The following is a 20,184-nucleotide window of genomic DNA, read 5'->3' on the forward strand; positions in this document are numbered from 1 at the left end:
CCTGGTCCCTGGGCTGTGGTGTGGACAGTGTCAGAACTCAGTTGTCTTAGAGGAGCTGCTGTGGAGTTGGTTCCTTGCTAGTGAAAGAAAACAACACACCAGGGCCGGTGCTCTGGCACAGTGGGTTAAACGCCCTGGCCTGAAGTGCCGGCATCCCATATAGGTGCCTGTTCAAGACTTCCCATCCAGCTCCACTTCCAATCCAGCTCTCTGCTGTGGCCTGGGAAAGCAGTAGAAGATGGCCCAAGTCCTTGGGCCCCTGGACCCGTGTGGGAGACCCAGAAGAAGCTCCTGGCTCCTGGCTTTGGATCGGTGCAGCTCCGGCTGTTGTGACCAACTGGGGAGTGAACCATTGGATGGAAGATCTCTCTCTCTCTCTGCCTCTCCTCTCTCTGTATAACTCTGACTTTCAAGTAAATAAAATAAATCTTAAAAAAAAAAAAAAAGAAAGAAAAGAAAATGACACACCTCCTGTACTGTGCATACAGGAGGAGAAATTGAGTCAGAATTGGTTTCTTCTCTACCTCAGAACCCACCACCACTTTCTTCCCAGGAAGGAACCAGGAAACACTGCCCGCTACCCCCTCAATTCTGATAATACAAATGATCATCAGATCTGATAACGTCACCTACCGTGTGTCCCATGAAGAAGTGATTTAATGATGAACGTTAGTTTCAGATATTGCCTAGGCACGAGAAAGTGCTGTGAAAGTATGAGTTGCAACTGCGAGGACCCACAGGGTAAGTGCCAAGGCAGCGTCTTCATTTCCTGCTGTTCCAACCTGAACACAATCTCCACAGTCATCTCTGTTTAACCCTAACTCACAGGGGTTCCTCCTAAGGCTAGTGCGACCTGCCATCTCCACGTCGCACGCTGGCTCTGTACTATCACTCTGTCGTGCAGAGGCTGTGCCCTCCAGTGCCCATGATGCCTCCTGTTGGAAAGGTCACCAACTTGGCAAGTGCCTCAGCTCACTAGGCTAATTCTCCACCTGTGGCGCTGGCATCCCGGGTTCTAGTCCCGGTCGGGACGCCGGATTCTGTCCTGGTTGCTCCTCTTCCAGTCCAGCTCTCTGCTGTGGCCTCAGAGTGCAGTGGAGGATGGCCCAAGTGCCTGGGCCCTGCACCCGCATGGGAGACCAGGAGGAGGTGCCTGGCTCCTGGCTTCAGATCAGCACGGTGCACCGGCTGCAGCACGCCGCTGGAGTGGCCATTGGGGGGTGAACCAACAGAAAAAGGAAGACCTTTCTCTCTGTCTCTCTCTCACTGTCCACTCTGCCTGTCAAAAAAAAAAAAAAAAAAAAAAGGGGGAAGGTCACCAGCTCCCACAGTCAAGGGCTTAGAATGCTCCTTCATTCAGATTTCCTAGAACAAGGAAAGAGAAACCCTATTCTGAGGCAGCCTCAAGGATCAGGATCACAGATTGATCATGTGTCATCCTTCTGCTTTCAGCCACCAAGAAGAAGGTGGCAGCAACCATGAGAACCTTGTCTTGAGCTGCCTAGAAACTACTGAGGCCAACTTCTGCAGACAGGAGGGGCTCTGCTGACCCAAGGACCCTTTCCTCTACCCACCCAGGGGATTCCCCAAAGGGAAACTCCGAAAGGGGGTTAGATGTAGAATAAACAAGAACAGGGACACACTCGTGGATACAGTGTTCATCTTAATCCTAAATCCCTGTCTGACCTCAGTCACTAATATGGTGTTAATGTGATTACTATACATATACATGTAATGTATAATACTAAAATCACCTGTAACCTGTCAAAGCACTGTCTTGAAATCTCAAACCTGATTCTCCCACTGCCCTGTCAGATGCCTCCCCAGCCACCCAGGGCTCCTAGGAGACGAGGCCATGTCTCATCTCATGCCAACCACCTCCAGGCTTTTTCTGTCCCCACAAAGTCCTGTACTAGGTTTTCAATTTCCAGGCCATCCCCCTGCCAATCCCAGTGTACCCTACCCTAATTTCATTCCTCAGACCTCAACTTAAATATGGGTTTCTTCCCAAACATGAATCTACCTAGGACCCTGCTGCCCACCTCCAACCCATCAAGCCAAGTTGGGCCCCGCATTCCTCCTTTGAGAACATCCCACAGTCACAGTGAGTTGGGTTGGGTGTTGGCTTCTACTCACCTTCCCTTACTCTCCCACATGGGATTCCGGGACACATCCATGTGACTGGAGAATAAAAGAAATCTGCACCGGAAACCTCTTAAGCAGAGCCTGGGGGCCTTTCTCCACCCACCTCTGACTTAGAGCTACACCAAAGTACCTCATAAGCACAACTCCCTAATCTTGCCTCTCAACACAGATCTGACCGCCCCCACCCCAACGACTTTTTCCTTCTTTTCTTCTTTCCTGCAGAGCACGTGGGTGAAGTGAATGGGCATGTGAATGAGACCCCACAGGAAGGAGATGTCAGAGCTCAGGACTCAACACAACACAGGTCTTCAAGAGCCATAAGCAGCAATGGCTTCTTCTGCCCAAAACAACCTGTTTCAGGGTAGGAGGAGGGGGAGAGGGGAAATCAGCAATTTCTTACAGCTGTTTCCTGGATCCTTCAGCTCCACTGTGGCTTGCTTATTAAAATCTATGGTGAAAACCATCTTTTAAGGGAGTGGAGGATGGAGAGAGGAAAGGAAGGCAATGTGGTGGCAGAGTGAAATGCAAATACAAGCCAATGACTGACATTTCCACAAATGTCAAATAGGCAATGTTCCTTGGGTTCTAGTTCAAATATTCAAATTCTATTGGTGGGCTCAGCTGTCAAAAGACAATCACTTGTTGCTTCATCCAATTTTCTGCACCCTCCAGTCTTAGCCAGTGCATGGTCTGGCGACGGGAGCCTGTGGCTGCACCAATTCTCAGTTCCCCTGCCGAGCAGCTGAGTGAGGAGGTCAGGCTGCACAAAGTCTCCCTGTGACTGGAGGCAAACAAATGGCATTTTCTCTGCATTGGCCAGGGTTTCTGATTTTGAGCTCACCCCAGGATGCCCAGTTCTTGCTGGGCCATGCAGCTGTCAACAACTCCCCACATCTGGCTGGCGCCAGGGCTCACTAGGCTAATCCTTCGCCTGTGGCACCAGTACCCTGGGCTCTAGTCCCGGTTGCTCCTCTTCCAGTCGAGCTCTCTGCTGTGGCCTCGGAGTGCAGTGGAGGATGGCCTAAGTGCTTGGGCCCTACACCTGCATGGGAGACCAGGAGGAAGCACCTGGCTCCTGGCTTCAGATCGGCACAGCGTGCCGGCTGTAGCGGCCATTTTGGGGGGGGTGTGAACCAATGGAAGGAAGAACTTTGTTTCTCTCTCCGACTAACTCTGCCTGTCAAAAATAAATAAATAAATAACAATTCCCCACATCACTTCTCCGGCTAGAGCCCTTATGCAGGTGACCTGAGTATGAGAGAATGCCAGAATACAACACTGTGCAGGGTTCTCTCCTGCAGCTAGAATCCTGACCAGATGCCACGAACCTCCCCCACCAGACACCTCCAGAACTGGGAACCAAGCCTACTGCAATCCTTTTGATTTCAGAGACCAGCAACACTGCCCATTCCTTCATAACAGCCCAGTGCTGTCCCTAGTTCCTCCTATTCTGTCCACTCCATCCACATGGCCAAGCTCTCTCTCTTGCCTCCCCATCATGGAGGTCAACCTTGCCAGCATCAGGGGTCAGGTGGGCAGAGAGCCAGTGAGTGCATGGTGAGGGAGGAGGAACACAAGAAAGATTCAAGTGCCAACCTGTGCCAAAGGGACAGATGAGCTCCAGGTTGGGACAGTCCCAGAACCCCCCACCATCCCAGTCAGCACCCACCAAGACGTACAGCTGCAGGAGGCCTGGCTGGGTGGCTGCTGACCGTGCACCTGCCCTCCTAACTTCTCAGGAGACTCCACCATGCTCAGGGGGCTACATAGGCTTTGTTAGACACAAGAATGAAGGGCTTGGCATAACACATCAACACTCACTGTTAAATCTACAGGTGCCCCCATGCATCCTGGTTTCCCCCTGCCAGAAGTCACAAAACCCTCTCTTCTGAATGCAACTTTATCTTACTTGGATCAATTACACAAACAAAAGAGGGCAAAGCTTAGTGAGCTCCAAGAGCCCAGGGTGCAGGCCACCCCAGGGACCTCAATGCCTCATTGAGAGATTAAATTCTCAACTCACAGGCAGGGTTGCAAACCTAGCTGCACCTCTCCCAACTCCAAAAGGAAGAAACTCGCCCCAATTGCTTTATGTGGGATGATTAAAACCCAGGAATATCTAATGCAGCAAGGACAGAGAAATTAGGAGCACAGGGTACTGAGAGAGATCAGAACAGAAATTCAATGTCTCTCTAAGCATGCTTCTCAGTGTAGGATTTAGCAGGGTCCTTCCAGCCTGCAAATCCCAAGCAACGCAAAGCTGCACAAAGCCCAGCACTGTATCTGGATGTATACCTGACACAGATAACATGCTTAGGTTCTTTCTTAAATCAGTGCTCAAATACCTTCTCAAGATCTGAGGAACTCAGCCTGTTCTGCCAGGCTACAACCACATCACACACATTGAACCATCCTACAACCCAAGTCACACAAGTGGCTTAAATGGTTTAATCACATGGTTTAATTAAACCTTAATGGTTTAATCACAAGCCTAATAATCCATCAACTCAAACCCACACAGGAACATAAGATAACACATTTGCAAAAGGCTAGAAACCTCATAACTATCTGTCAAGAGACAGAAGCTTAAAATGAGTCAGACATTCATACAATAAGGAACAAAACATTCCGTAACTCCAAGGAAAATGCAGTGAGTTTGCACAGTTGATAGGAAAATATCTCCAAGCAATATCTCCAAATCAAAAAAACAAAAACAAAAACAAAAAACAGGCCGGCGCTGTGGCTCACTTGGCTAATCCTCCGCCTGCAGCGCCGGCACCCTGGGTTCTAGGCCCAGTTGGGGCACCGGGTTCTGTCCCAGTTGCTCCTCTTCCAGTCCAGCTCTCTGCTGTGGCCCGGGAGTGCAGTGGAGGGTGGCCCAAGTGCTTGGGCCCTGCAACCACATGGGAGACCAGGAGAAGCACCTGGCTCCTGGCTTCGGAGCGGCGCAGAGCAGCAGCCTCAGCGGCCATTTGGGGGATGAACCAACGGAAGGAAAACTTTTCTTTCTCTCTCTCTCTCACTGTCCAACTCTGCCTGTCAGAAAAAAAAGCAACCCACAAACATTGTATATATTACAGTCACATCTGCACACCCTTAGCAAAATACTTGAATATAGTAATTAAAAAAAATTCAGAGGGCTGCACAGGAAATAGCAGTTACCTCTGCAGAGAACAGTATGGGAGAGAGTGAGGCCCACGTTGTCTTTCACTGCTTTAACCATGTACATGTATTCATCTTGTTTAAAAACTTAAAACCATCAAATCAATTATCTATGGAAATAAGAAGACCAACACAAGGGAAATCCCCAGATGATTTAAGAATGCGATTTGAATGGGCATTCACCCTTTTCAAAAAAAAATGAATTCAATGTCTCCCTTAAAACAAAACCAATGAGCTGTGAAACAGCCAAATGTGAAGCTGAAAGGACAAGAAACAAAAAATCTGAATAATTCACAGCTGGATCATCACAGGCCCACTGCCTGACACAAATTCTGGCCTGGAAGGTATTCACACTGGTCCCTGCAAATGTGAGGTCTACAGGGAAGAGAGAGTCACGGGTACTATGCTTCCAGCCATGGACAGACGCCACACATAGTTGCTGAACCAACAACACAGACAGTAACTACTGAGTACACTGTATACACATTTTCACATGTATGTATGCACACGTATTTATGTGGTTTTGTTATACACTGTCACATACATGTATGTAAACATGTGTGGTTATTAATGTACTTATGTCACCCATGCACATACACATGTATACATGTATATATACTACATCTACATCACACACATGCATATACACACAATAAATGTGTGTATGTATACATAATATATTTATAACGTACACATATGTGTATATGCATATGGTTGTATGTATATGCACACCTGTATAATGTATTTAAATCACACTATATATGTACATACACACGTGTATATGTATATGAGCATTTGTTGTATAACATATCTATGTCACACACACAGGCTGCAATGTATTGCAATAGCTACTGAAAAGAACACTAACAAAAGAACAAAAATGTATCTCCAGCTTCATTTAGAACTTAGGGCTAGCCGGCGCCGTGGCTTAACAGGCTAATCCTCTGCCTTGTGGCGCCAGCACACCGGGTTCTAGTCCTGATTGGGGCGCCGGATTCTATCCTGGTTGCCCCTCTTCCAGGCCAGCTCTCTGCTATGGCCCGGGAAGGCAGTGGAGGATGGCCCAAGTCCTTGGGCCCTGCACCGCATGGGAGACCAGGAGAAGCACCTGGCTCCTGGCTTCGGATCAGTGAGGTGTGCCGGCCGCAGCGGCCATTGGAGGGTGAACCAATGGCAAAGGAAGACCTTTCTCTCTGTCTCTCTCTCTCTCACTCTCCACTCTGTCAAAAAAAAAAAAAAAAAAAAAAAGAACTTAGGGCTCATTTACTCCCAAAAACGATGGTATAAATGTTGGCTAAGCCCCCTGGCTAAAAAGCAAACATATTTCTGTTTAAATCATAAAATAAATTATCTCCATGGTTCTTGTGCTTGAATGGCCCAGAACTATTTGTGAGATCAAGTGTCTATGATGTCACCTCAGCCCCTCTTTGCACATGGGAACAGCCACGCTTTGGGGAGATGCCCAGACACTGAAGCAGCCTTAAAGGTTAATTGAGTTAACTTAAAGGTTAACTTAAAGGTTAACTGCTGCCCATCCAGGACATACCAAAAACAGAAGTTAAATATGCACCTGTATGAAGGAAGACGGCCAAATGCCCCCATCACAGCAGTGGCAGAAGTGCTGTGCCTCCACCAGTGATGGACCCCATGGAGCCTCTCAGCTTAAGAGCAAGTGCAGAAGTGCCAGTTTCTACCCCCACAAAGATAGTTCACCATCAATAGGACACTAGGGCAGAGTCGATGCCACCATTACACAGCCTGCTTTATTTTATGTCTGGCTTATACTCCAAAGAGTCTGAAGCAGCTTCTAGAAATAAACACTGAGTAGAGATCTATGAATGGGCAGGCATTTGGCCTACTGATTAAGACACCAGTTAAGACATTCATGCCCCATATCAGAGTGCCTGGATTCAATGCTCTGCTCAGCTCCTGACTCCAGCTTCCTGCTAAATGTAAACCCCATAAGGCAGCAGGCGATGGCTCAAGTAACTGGAGTCCTGCCACCCTCATGGGAAAACTGTATTGAGAGTTCCCAGCTCCTGGTTTCAGCTGCCCAGCCGGGCCTGGGGCCATTGTGGGCATCTGGGGAGTGAACAGAAGATAGGAGTGCTCTTTATATATCTGTCTCTAATAAAAATTTTTAAAAATAAAATACAATTATCTGCCGGCGCCGTGGCCTAACAGGCTAATCCTCCGCCTTGCGGCACCGGCACACCGGGTTCTAGTCCCGGTCGGGGCACCGACCCTGTCCCGGTTGCCCCTCTTCCAGGCCAGCTCTCTGCTGTGGCCAGGGAGTGCAGTGGAGGATGGTCCAAGTGCTTGGGCCCTGCATCCCATGGGAGACCAGGATAAGCACCTGGCTCCTGCCATCGGAACAGCGCGGTGCACCGGCCGCAGCGCGCCTACCGCGGCGGCCATTGGAGGGTGAACCAACGGCAAAAAGGAAGACCTTTCTCTCTGTCTCCCTCTACTGTCCACTCTGCCTGTCAAAAATTAAAAAAAAAAAAAATTAAAAAAATAAATACAATTAGAAAGACATGACACCAAATGCAAAAGTAGCAAAAGAACAAAACTGATAGATTGGACTACCTCAAAACTTAAAACTTTCAGGCTGCAAACAATACCACAAGAGAGTAAAAACACAACCTACAGAACAGGGAAAAACTATTTGCCAGCCACACAGCTGATAAGGGACTTGTCTAAGGAAGTCTTACCACTCAATGATTAAAAAAGACATTCCCAGGCTGGCACTATGGTGTAATAGGCTAAGCCTCTGCCTCTGGTGCTGGCATCCCATACGGACTCCAGTTCATGTCCCAGCTGCCCCTCTTCTGATCCAACTCTCTGCTATGGCCTGGGAAAGCAGAAGAAGATGGCCCAAGCCCTTGGGTCCCTGCACTCATGTGGGAGACCCAGAAGAAGCTCCTGGCTTCGGATTGGCTCAGCTCCAGCCATTACAGCCATTTGGGGAATTAATCAGTGGATGGAAGACCTCTCCCTTTTTCTCCCTCTTTCTATAACTCTGCCTCTCAAATATACAAAATCTTAAATAAAAGGAAGGAAGGAAGGAAGCAAGGAAGCAAGGAAGGAAGGAAGGACATTCCTTTCCAGTGAGCAAAGGAACAGCTGCTAATAAATACACTTGTGATTGTGGTGTTATTAGTATGATCTGAATATATTAAAAGCCACAGAGTTTTTGCTCCAAAATGGGTAAACTGTATCTCAACACAGTTCACTATATATTCACATTATAGCATGTGAATTATGTAACTCAATATACCTCGTTTTTTTTTAATGGCCAAAGGATTTGAATGGACATTTCTCCAACAAAAACACTCAAATAGTGAAACATAAAAGATGTGCAACATCATCAGTCACTAGGAAATTGTAGGTGGAAGCCACAGAAGACAGCATTTAATGACAGCACTAGAATGGCCATAATAATAATAATAAAAAACACAGATAATAACAAGTGTTGGGAAGAATGTAAAGCAATTAGAGCCCTTCTGAACTGGAAGATTGGTCATCGTGGGGCAGGTGGAGTTGAGGCTCCTGTTTTCAAAAGTTCAGTGGATTTAATATACTGATCTGTCAAACAGTTCAGATTCTCATTGGGTATCCCTCTGGGCTTGTGCCACAGGCCAATGACATTAATGGTGAACAATGTAGAGTTCATGGCACTCTGAGGAGGGGAGAGTGGAACATAGACCACAAGTGAAAATACAATCCTCAGGGAGCTCAGTTACTTACAAATGGTTGTACAAAAATAACTAAAGGGAAAGGCACAATGGTACACCCTAAAGACCATGAGGGGGTAAAAAGCAAGAAATTCTAGCAAAACCAAATTATTTCTAAATTCAATATGGCGCCCTGGCTATGTCCTAGAACAGAAAAAAAGGGCACCAGTAGATAAATCTACGCAATCCAAGTAAAACCTAGAGTTTCATTAACAGTCATAAATATACTCATGTTGGAGTCCCTCTTAGGCAAATGCAACAGCGCAATGTAGGGTGTTCACTACGAGGTGTACAGGAAATCTGTGGTAGCCCTGCAATGCACCTGTGGATACAAAAGTATTCCACAATTAAAAGTTGACAGGCTTCTGGAAACAGAGGAGGGAATGGTAATCTCCAGCTAGGCCCCCACAGATGTGTTCTGTTTGGCACACAACCATTTTACAATATGGAAACTTTACACAAAAACTTAGATGTACAACTTTTTGTGAAAAATCAAAAACCCACGGTAAGTCAGCTAGACCTGAGTGGTGACACTTTCCTATCTGACTGTGCTCCACCACTTCCTGCATGTGATCCTGACACCTCCAGAGCCCATGGGCAATATGCAAACAAAAATTTTTACTATCTCTGAGCTAGAGGAAAGGATTCAAAAGGAAAAAGATTAGAAATAAGTAAAAAAGGACAATGCAAAACAGGGTTTCTGAAAAGATTCTAAGGAATTTGGATGGCTTAATTTACCTTGAAGGAAAAAGAGCTGAGGTTGAAGAGATTTTATCTAAGGGATACTATAGCTTTAAAAATATCTAAGGGCGGGGTCAGCACTGTGGTGTAGCAGATAAAGCCATGGCCTGCAGTGCAGGCATCCCATATGGGTGCCGGTTCGAGTCCCGGCTGCTCCACTTCCAATCTAGCTCTCTGCTATGGCCTAGGAAAGCAGTGGAAGATGGCTCAAGTCCTTGGCCCCCTGCACCCGTGTTGGGAGACCCAGAAGAAGCTTCGTATTGGCGCAGCTCCCGCTGTTGCAGTCAATTGGGGAGTGAACCAGCAGATGGAAGATTCTCTCTCTCTCTCTCTGCATTTCCTTCTTTCTCTGTGTAATTCTTTCAAATAAATAAATGAATCTTAAAAAAAAAAAAAAAAAAAAACTAAGGCTATAGGGACCTTGTTGCACTTAACTCACATTCACCTAGCTTCTTTCTACACAATTAAAGGAAAGAGGAATTACAACCTTCCACAAAGGAGATTCTATCCACCCTCACTCTCTCTCTCTCTCTTTCACACTCACACACACACACACACATGCACACGCACACACACTCCCTCACAAATGCACTTCCTCATGCACACTTCCTCACATGCTCCCTCATACATACACATACTCCCCCATATACATGCTCCCTCACACATAACGCTCCCTCTCACATGCTCCTTCTCACACACACACACACACACACACACTTCCTCACATGCTCCCTCATACATACACATACTCCCCCATATACATGCTCCCTCACACATAACGTTCCCTCTCACATGCTCCTTCTCACACACACACACACTTCCTCACATGCTCCCTCATACACACACTTCCCCAATACACGCTCCCTCACACATACACTCCCTCTCGTATACACACACACCCTCACACATACACTTTGTCACACACACACTCCTTCATACACACACACACACTTCCTCACACACCCTTTCACATACTATCACACTCTCTCCAAACATTCACACTCCCTCCTCCACACACTCACAAACTCTCAATGATAGTTTAGGATGTGTCCCTACTTTCTCCATAACGCCATATTTCAACTCTTGATGATACTGAAATGCATCACAAAACATTGAGATCGAGGCCAGCTAAAAAGTTTCATTCATTTTTGCTCCCAGTTAATTAAAAGGCAAGATGTTTCCTGAGCAGCTGCTGCCTTCAGCTCAACCATGCAAACAGCACCCTAGGGGACAGAGGGCTTTCTCTAACCCTTTGTGGTTTTACCTCTGGCAGCAATTAAGAACCAGGGGTGACAGCACTCACAGTCCAACTTTCCCTTTTCTTCATTGTTTAATCACTGACATACTGAAAGGACAAGCAAGCACAGTTTAAACAAAAGGGTAATTGGAACCATCACTTTCTAGGTGCATTCTCCACCCTGGCAGGGAACTTGGATGCAGGAGCTTTGCTTAGGAACGATTGTTAACACTCATGATCTGCCAATCCAACCTGTGCCATGAGTGAAATTCCAAGTGGGGGACTTTCCAAAGAGCATCCATCAACAGTGAGGCATTATTTTTTACAGGTAAATCAACTGGTAAGAGAGAGACAACTACTTAATTTACTCAAAGACTATCAGCCAGTACACTAAGAGATGAGACTCTATGAGTCTCCTATTAAAAGTTTTGTGGAGAAGCTGGCGCTGTGGCGTAGCAGGTAAAGAGGCCGCCTGCAGTGCCTGCACGCCATATGGGTGCTGGTTTGAGTGCCGGCTGCTCCACTTCCCATCCAGCTCTCTGCTATGGCCTGGGAAAGCAGCAGAAAATGGCCTAAATCCTTGGGCCCCTGCACCCGCATGGGAGACCCAGAAGAAGCTCCTGGCTCCTGGCTTTGGATTGGCGCAGCTCTAGCCACCGCAGCCAACTGGGGAGTGAACCAGCAGATAGAAGACCTCTCTCTTTCTCTCTCTCTCTCTCTGCATCTCCTCTCTCTGTGTAACTCTAACTTTCAAATAAATCTTTAAAAAACAAAAACAAATTTTCGTGGAAGACCTGGATGAAGCCAAGTGAAAGATCGGTCTGGAGCTCCTGGCTCCTAGCTTCAGCCTAGCCTAGCCCCAGCCATTGCAGCCATTTGTGGAATGAACCAGCAGATGGAAATCTCAATTCTTGCCTTTTAAAAAAAAGGAAAAAAACAAACAAACAGGAATTTCAAAAATGTTTGCACCAAAGTAAACTCATAGTAACTTGTTAAAACATGTCTAAACAGGATCTAGTTTGAGACACTAAGAAGAATAAGAATCAGTATAAAGCCGCCTATATCAAGTCTATGTGAATTATGCTAAAATTGAAGCAAAAACGAACATCACAGTTATGGCAAACCTTTGGTGCAAGACTGGTGAAATCATTTTTTACAAAAGTTTTATGGAGACAATGCCCCAAAGAAATCAGGAGTTTACAAATAGATAACTTATTTTCAGAAGACAAAATACTGTTGAAGATGAAGAGGCCAATGCAGACCCTGGGAGGCAGTGATGATGCCCACGTAACAAGGTTCCTGCTACCAACATGGGAAACCTGGATTGTGTTCCTGGCTCATGGCTTTAGCTCTGGGCATTACACGCATTTGGGGGAATGAGCCAGTGGATGGGAGCTCTGTGTGTGTGTCGGTTTCAAATATATAGTTTTTTTTTTTAAATAAAATAAATAAGCCATTAAAGGGCACTCATCTTTCTTTGGTTAATGGGAAAAAGATAGCATTTACATAGTTAAACTTCAGGTTCCTTGGTTCTCTAGGATGGACTAAATGGCTGGTGTCACCCACTTAAAAAGTATCTTAAATGTGACAGAGCTTACATTGAGAAACAAAGTTTATATTTTTATCTTTTAATTCAATTTATCCAAGATATTGATAAGCTTAAGGTGACAAGATGAAGTTACAAGAAATATAGTTAGAACCAGTTAGTTCCCAATCCTCAATTTAGGTTTCTGGAAAAGTAATAAAAAACTCCAAAGCTGTTGTGAGGATTGTGGTAGGAACAGCACTTGTTAAAACACTTAAGTCTCGGCCAGCACCGTGGCTTAACAGGCTAATCCTCTGCCTTGTGGCGCCGGCACACCGGGTTCTAGTCCCAGTTGGGGCGCTGGATTCTATCCCGGTTGCCCCTCTTCCAGGCCAGCTCTCTGCTATGGCCCAGGAAGGCAGTGGAGGATGGCCCAAGTCCTTTGGCCCTGCACCCCATGGGAGACCAGGAGAAGCACCTGGATCAGCGAGATGCGCCGGCCGCAGCGGCCATTGGAGGGTGAACCAACGGCGAAAAGGAAGACCTTTCTCTCTGTCTCTCTCTCTCTCTCTCACTATCCACTCTGCCTGTCAAAAAAACAAAAAAAAAAACACTTAAGTCTCACCGCAAATTCAATGTGAATCTCTTGGCAAGGAGGGGCATGCTAATATAATCTTATCTGCATAATGACAAGGTCCAAACTAGGTTGACAGTACCAGTTAGATCTGAGCCACAGATCAGTGTCCTCACTGTTCCTGGAAGTGTCAGTGAGAAGTTGGAGCCAAGGGCATCATGACTGTGTATTTACCAGAAACCTCCTTCCTTCTAGAATAATCCACCCACACCCCAGTGACCATTCAACATTCCAGCTCTGTCACCTCTGATCTCAGAACAGACACTATACAAACTGACAAGCACCTTGCAGAATCTCCAGGAAGTCAGGGTAATAGATAAGAACCTGGAAGTCAAGCCATTTATAACAACCCAGCAGGTACCCAAAGGAGAGCAACATGAATGAACTGGACCAAGGGAAGCAGGGGTGGGGTGGGGTAGTGCTTGATATCCAGAGCAGGTAACTCAGGGCAAAACCTCCCTGTGATCAAGCTACTGAAGTCCAATGCAAGGGGAAACTCACAGAATTGTGCCAGGAAAATTACTCTTCCCCAAAATTGACTCATGGATTTTGAGCTCTGTAATTAGCTTACTTCTTTTAAAAAAATATTTATTTATTTATTTATTTGAAAAAATTACACAGAGAGAGAAGGAGGGGCTGAGAGAGAGAGAGAGAGAGAGAGAGAGAGACAAATCTTCCAACTGCTGGTTCACTCCCCAGTTGGCCGCAACAGCCGGAGCTGCGCTGATCTGGAGCCAGGAGCTTCTTCTGGGTCTACTACGTGGGTGCAGGGGCCCAAGGACTTGGGCCATCTTCTACTGTGTTCCCAGGCCATAGCAGAGAGCTGGATTGGAAGTGGAGTGGCCAGGACTTGAACCAGTGCCTATACAGGATGTGGGCACTGGAGGCGGCGGCTTTACCTGCTATGCCACAGCGCTGGCCCCTTAATTTACTTTTACAATATGAATTTTGTATCCTTAAAATAAACACCCCATCAACCTTTTCCCCAATATTAACTATGGAAATTTGACCCAAAGCTCAAATGGATTATCTTTGGCCTTTTTTGAGAACTAATTATTTTCAAACAATAAGGATTAGGAAATCCTTGGGCTGGCGCCTCAGCTCAATAGGCTAATCCTCCGCCTGCAGCACCAGCACACCGGGTTCTAGTCCCGGTCAGGGCGCTGGATTCTGTCCCGGTTGCCCCCTTCCAGTCCAGCTCTCTGCTGTGGCCCGGGAGTGCAGTGGAGGATGGCCCAAGTGCTTGGGCCCTGCACCCGCATGGGACAGGAGAAGCACCTGGCTCCTGGCTTCAGATCAGTGCGGTGCACTGGCCGCAGCAGCCATTAGAGGGTGAACCAATGGTAAAGGAAGACCTTTCTCTCTGTCTCTCTCTCTCACTGTCCACTCTGCCTGTCAAAAAAAAAAAAAAAAAAAGAAAGAAAGAAAGAAAGAAAGAAATCCTCACTGTACAGATCAGCAGTTCTCAAACTGCAGCTACAAGGATGGGTAGATGATTCAAAGTCAGAAGAAAATAAGCTTGGAGATGAACACATTTAGTGAAGGCCATGACAGCCATTTTTGAGGACTGAGGGACTGTCACATCTGAAGCACCTAATAGTTTGGAACTAGGACAAGGTAGGAATGATGCCATCATTTCCCTGACATGTAATATAAAACTTTGACAAAGTTTTCCCAAAAGCTGTGGCTTTGCTTGAGAAACAGTGAGAGTCCATCACTAGGTGTCTGGGCATAGATCAGATCTAAGATCAGGAGTAGCAGCACAGGTGCCCCCCTTCAGGGCCCAGAAGTAATCATTCACCTCCTCTCCTCTCCTCTCCTCTCCTCTCCTCTCCTCCCTCATTACCCACTGATCTATTCATTTATTAAAATATCTAGTGAGTTTCACCTCTGCCAGGAGCATAATCTTTGACCCTAAAGTGCTTATATGATGGAAAGTAAATTTCATCATTTTTGAAGGTATTGGAAAGGAGGGAAATCGAGTGACCAAGGCAAGGTGGCCATGATGAAAGTTGAGTAGCAGGCAAATTACTTGTATCCTGAGGCCAAAGGATCCAAGGGCCACTAGCCTCATCAGAGCCTCACCAAGCATTTCTGGAGTCCCCTCGCCCATTAGCCTATACAGCTCTGCACAAGCTAAAAGGTGGCAAAGGTCAAACCCAGCCCTAGGGGGAGCCCCAGTCCTTCCCAAACACCTTCCCTCAGGCTTTTCCACTTCGGATCAGCATCCCTGCCATCAAGTCCCAGCCAGCAAGTGTGTTGGCTCAGTTATCACTGCCAAGACTCACATCAGCACCCACCTCCCAGGAAGCTTCCAGAGATTAAAGAAAACCTACAGGCTTCTCCTCATTCAAGTTGGAAGTCGCTCAGATGCTAAAAACTCTATGAGTGGGAAGGCTGAAAAGTTTTATTTGTGAAAACCAGCAGCCAGGGACTGCCACACTTGCTGGAATTCCAGGGCATGAAAATCATTTGGCAAGGGGTGAAAAACACTCTTAAGCATAACTTGGTTCTAATTTTGAGGTCCCCAGGCTTGAAAATACACAAGATTTTAGAATACTCATTATCTTATTTTCAATAGTTTCTAAAGATGTACAGTTTACAACCCCCACCTCAGGCTCTCACCTCATCCCAAAAGACGACCACTCTTTTTTCTATTATAAAGAGGGCTGTGTTTTTGCAGAACAACTCTGAAGCAGCCTCACAAGTGAGTTATCCAGGGAAGGATCAGAAAGGCTGATCCTTCAATATAATTACTTCATCCCCTCTGTGGACAGCAGCAGAACCTACAGCACTTGGCACTGGTAAATTTTATACTAAATAGTGCACTGTACATTTCTGGGCTCACTTCAGTAAGGACATGTCCCTTCTAATAAAAGCTATTTCATCCCCTAGTCCACGTGACCTGGAGCTCTCTGTGCCCTATCCCCAATAAAACCTTAACACTTCCAAAAAACAAAACAAAACAAAAAAAACCCAGCTATTTCAAAGGTGACAGTATCTAGAAAACAATGCACTCTGCTGGAAAGCCCCAGGGAGGTACATATGCTTAGGGCCTAATTAGTCTCCAGGCTCAACCAAACTTCTCTAAGGTCTAAAACCTCTTTTTCTTTTGATTTCTGAAGCACTGCTGTGCCCAGCAAAGCCCAGTGGGAATTCCTGCATCCAGGAGACAGCTCAGTATCTTCACTCCTCCTGAGATGACTGTCTGTGGCAGGAAAGATGCAAGGAACCTTTGTAGTTTATGACGCAAAATGGGCTTTGGGGTCTCCTATTTGTGGGAACTAACGCTGTGCTCAGCCTACAGAATATGCCATATCTGTGGCCTGCCTGGGTCCCTGGGACTTAACCAGGTGGCATACAGTGACTGGGGAGGAAAGAGGTGAAACACAGCCCTCACTACCTGCTCATGTAATTCACTGGAAACTTTAACAGAAAAAAAAAAAAAAAGTGACTCCAGTAAGGAGCTCTCAAGAAGCCCTCCCTGGGAGGGGGTCCGTGCAGTTAGCTGCCTCCTCCTCCTCACTGGCTGCAGGGCGGGGACACAGCCAGGGTTTGTGGGACACCCTGCGGATGCCGGCCGTCCAGGCAGTCATTAACAGAGTCGTTTTGTTAGGTAGGAAGTCAGATATGAGCTTATGTGTGTGAGACAAAGGCCTAAGGAGACAGTTGGGTCCAGCATATGCATCTCAAAGGCAGGGGCAGCCCAGTGTCTGCATCCTGCCCTGCCCCTTCCCTGCTACCCAGCCAGGTGGGGGTCCCTGCCGCTTCTGCCTGATATCTGCATTTCAAATATCCTGCTCCCAAGGATTCTCCAGGGGGTCCTGCCCATCCTTCCATGCTTCCCCTTGTCTGATAACTTCAGGGGGAAAACTCAGATAGGAGTTTTTAGTATTTACATCCAAAAAGTCTTTTGTTCCAAGAGGAGCAGAGGTCCACCCCCCACCCCCTAACCCTAACCCTCAACAGGACTGTGCGCTCAGCCCTCTGCCTCTCTGCTGAGCTGCCCATCTGGCCTGCCCAGGTGTACTCTCTCCACTCAACCATGGAACCCCGCTCTGCCCCAGTCTGAGCGGCTGGGCACTCTCTCTCAGGTCCTGTCTGGAGAGGTGCCCATCTGTCCTTACAGATGTCCCTGCCCTAATAAACCTTGCTATTTTACTTTCCACTACTCTCTGGCTCATGCATGAATTCTTTCTTGAGCGAAGACAAGAACCCTGCCATTCACCAGTAACAGTTTCCCTCTCCAGTGTCACAGCTTTAATACTAAAGTCTACGGTCCTTCTAAGGGGTGACCGCGCTCCCAGAGGGTTAATTCGCTGTTACACCTATATACTGGGTCACAAGGGTCCCCGTCCCCACCCCCACCCCATCTTTGGGATAAACAAAGTGCAAATTCCTCACGGGTTCAAAACTAGGCAGTGGCTGGAAGGGAAGCAGGGCATCATGGTGAGGTCTGGGTGGAGCCAGCGGCTGCGTTTACCTCTCAAGCCCCTAGCTCAGCTGCACTCAGGCTACAGACAAGGTGTTCTCCCACTGCCAGGATTCATGAGTTAGTGTTTGTGAACTGCTCAGTTCACTGCCCGCACAGGGTGAGCACTCCATGAACGTGTCTAGCAGGTGAGGGTGGGGAGGCCAGGGAGCAAAGCCCTTCCCAGAACAGCTTCAGAACCCACTCTGGGAGCTCCTGGGCAGGGCCAGCCAGCGGAGCAGCCACTCCCATAAGGCCCCTTTCCTTCCAGGTGTTCCTGATCAATGACAGAGCACAGTGAGACCAGCCAAGCAGAATAAAGACACAAAGACAAACGTCCCAGTCTGCAGGGAGCAGTGAGAAGCCAGAGGCTCTCCAACACCTCCCTCCATTGTTTGTATGCACTCAATAAACAAGAGCCCTCTGCCTCCTCACTAAAGGAAATCCAGTCTTCAAAAGATCAACATAGCCTCATAAAATACATGCTGAGCAACCAAGTCAAGGTGAAAAATTTCAGGTGTAAAACTGCTTTATGACAAAATACCCTCAATTGTGGGCAGCAGCTCTCCACTGCAAGTGTTTGGGTGAGTATGGCATTCGGTGGGCGACACCGCGCCCCCCTCCCCCGCTGAAAACAAAATGCCAATCATCTCAGACCTCGAGGCTGTGGTTTTCGGACGCGATTCTGCCTTTAAGTGTCTCCCAACCCTTCAGACACGCCGGGAACTGGAGCTGCTCCTGATGATGAATTCCTATGCAACCAACAGCTGCTTTGTTAGGAACCGGGTCCTCGCGGCCTTCGGGGTCCCGCGCAGACCCCGGCCCGGGCGGCGGGAGCGCTCCAAGGTCACCCGGCTCTGGCGACAAAGCTCTGGCGGCGCCCACCTGAGTTCCGCCACCAGCGGTCGGGACCCCCTCCCTAACTCGGCCTGAAGCGGCACCGAGGGTCTCGCAGCCCCGGGCGGGCACTCCAGCACACGTCCACGCCGAGAGGGGACTCCGCGCCCTCGGCCCCGCGGGCCCGGCCGCCGCCCTCCTCGGGCCTCTGCCCAGGGAAGCAGAACCCCGGCAGCGCACGGCCGGGACCAAGGTAACCACTGCCCACGGCCTCGGACGTCAGCGGCCCGGCTCCCGCCACCACCGCGCGGCGCACGTGGGCTGGGGGCCGCGCCTCCCGCGGGGAACCCGCGCGCCCGGCCCTGCCCCGCTCGGGGACGCCGAGGCCCGTGCCGGTGCCGCCCGGGAGCGGCGGGAAAGCCGGGGCCTCGGGCTCCACGCCCCCACGGCTCCCACCCCTGGCCCGGCCGCCCCGGGGGGCCCGGGGTCCCAGCCCCTACCTCCGCCAGCAGCGCGAGCAGCAGCGCCGCGGTCCTCCGGCGCAGGCGGCCCATGGCTCCGCGTCCGCCCGCTCTCGTGCCAGCTCCGGCGGGAGGGGGCCGGGAGGCGCCGCAGCCTCGCCGAGCTCCGCCCCCGCCCGCGCGCTCCCGACGTGCGCGTCCGCGAGGCCCGCGGGCCGGCCGGGGGCGGGGGCGGGGAGAGGGGCGGTGCCGGCGGCCCCGGAGACCGAAAGGGGCGGAGCTCTGCGGCCCTGCAGGCCTTAGGGGCTGACTAGCGGATCCCAGGCGCTTCTCGGTGAAATGTTGCTGCCCGGTTTTTTTTTTTTTTTTTCTTTTTAAAGATGTATTTATGTATTTGAAAGGCAGCGTTAGAGAGGAAGAGACAGAAAGAGGTCTTCCTACCGCAGGCTGACACCCCCGATGGCCCCAATGGCCGGACCTGGGCCTGACCCATCAGGTCTCCCAGGTGGGTTCCAGGGCCACTTGTGCTGCTTTCCCAGGCACCTTCGCAAAGAGCTGGATCACAAGTGGAGGGGCTGGGACTCCAGCCGGAGCCTCTGTGTGATGCCAGTACCTCGGACAGCAGCTTTTAACCCACTGCACCACCGCGCTGGTCCTTTCAGCTGGTTTACTCCTCAGATGCCCCAAAGCCAGGGCTGGGCCAGGCCAAGTGCAGGCAGCAGGACCCAAATGCCTGGGCCATCACCTGCCCAGGTGCCCATTAATGGGAAGCTGGAGCCAGGACTGAAACCCAGGCCCTTCGATGTGACCGCTAAAGGCCTGCCTCCAAATGTTGGGTTTTTAATGACACATCTTCCGGACCTACGTGAACACCTTCACAAGTGGTGGCACCTTGAAGCCCTTTTGCCCAGTGCTCGTTTCCTGGCAGTCACTTAGCTGTCCATAACGAGGCCCAGAGACTAGCTCATTCGTGAGGTTGTTGAGCTTGTAGGAGGTACTGAGATAACTGGCCCGAGCAGAGGATACGGGAAACAAGTCACAAGTCCTGTTCACAAATCCCAAACACTTTTTCACCCCCCCAGCCCCCGACACACACACACACACACACGTGTCTAATGAGCACAGACCATACACCATCAGGCTGCACCCACGAGGAAAGGCAAGCGCTGGTGAGGAGAAAGGTGCCTGGCCTTCATTGCTAGAGTTAGGGTTAGGGTTAGGGTTAGGGTTAGGG

General features: G+C 48.9%; 1 protein-coding gene across 2 annotated transcripts in view; it reads right to left on the reverse strand.

Moving 5' to 3' along the window:
* The window catches only part of VOPP1 (VOPP1 WW domain binding protein), a 57,255-nt gene extending 38,181 nt beyond the window's left edge, over positions 1 to 19,074 (reverse strand). For both annotated transcript variants that reach the window (XM_062178401.1, XM_062178400.1), the window contains exon 1: positions 18,990 to 19,074. In XM_062178401.1, the coding sequence (XP_062034385.1) occupies positions 18,990 to 19,043 (54 nt within the window). In that variant the 5' untranslated portion in view covers positions 19,044 to 19,074. The remainder of the gene's footprint in view (positions 1 to 18,989) is intronic.
* Between the last annotated feature and the right edge of the window lie 1,110 nt (positions 19,075 to 20,184).

This window comes from Lepus europaeus, chromosome 20 (assembly GCF_033115175.1).
Source record: "Lepus europaeus isolate LE1 chromosome 20, mLepTim1.pri, whole genome shotgun sequence".
NCBI classification, from domain to species: Eukaryota; Metazoa; Chordata; class Mammalia; order Lagomorpha; family Leporidae; genus Lepus; species Lepus europaeus.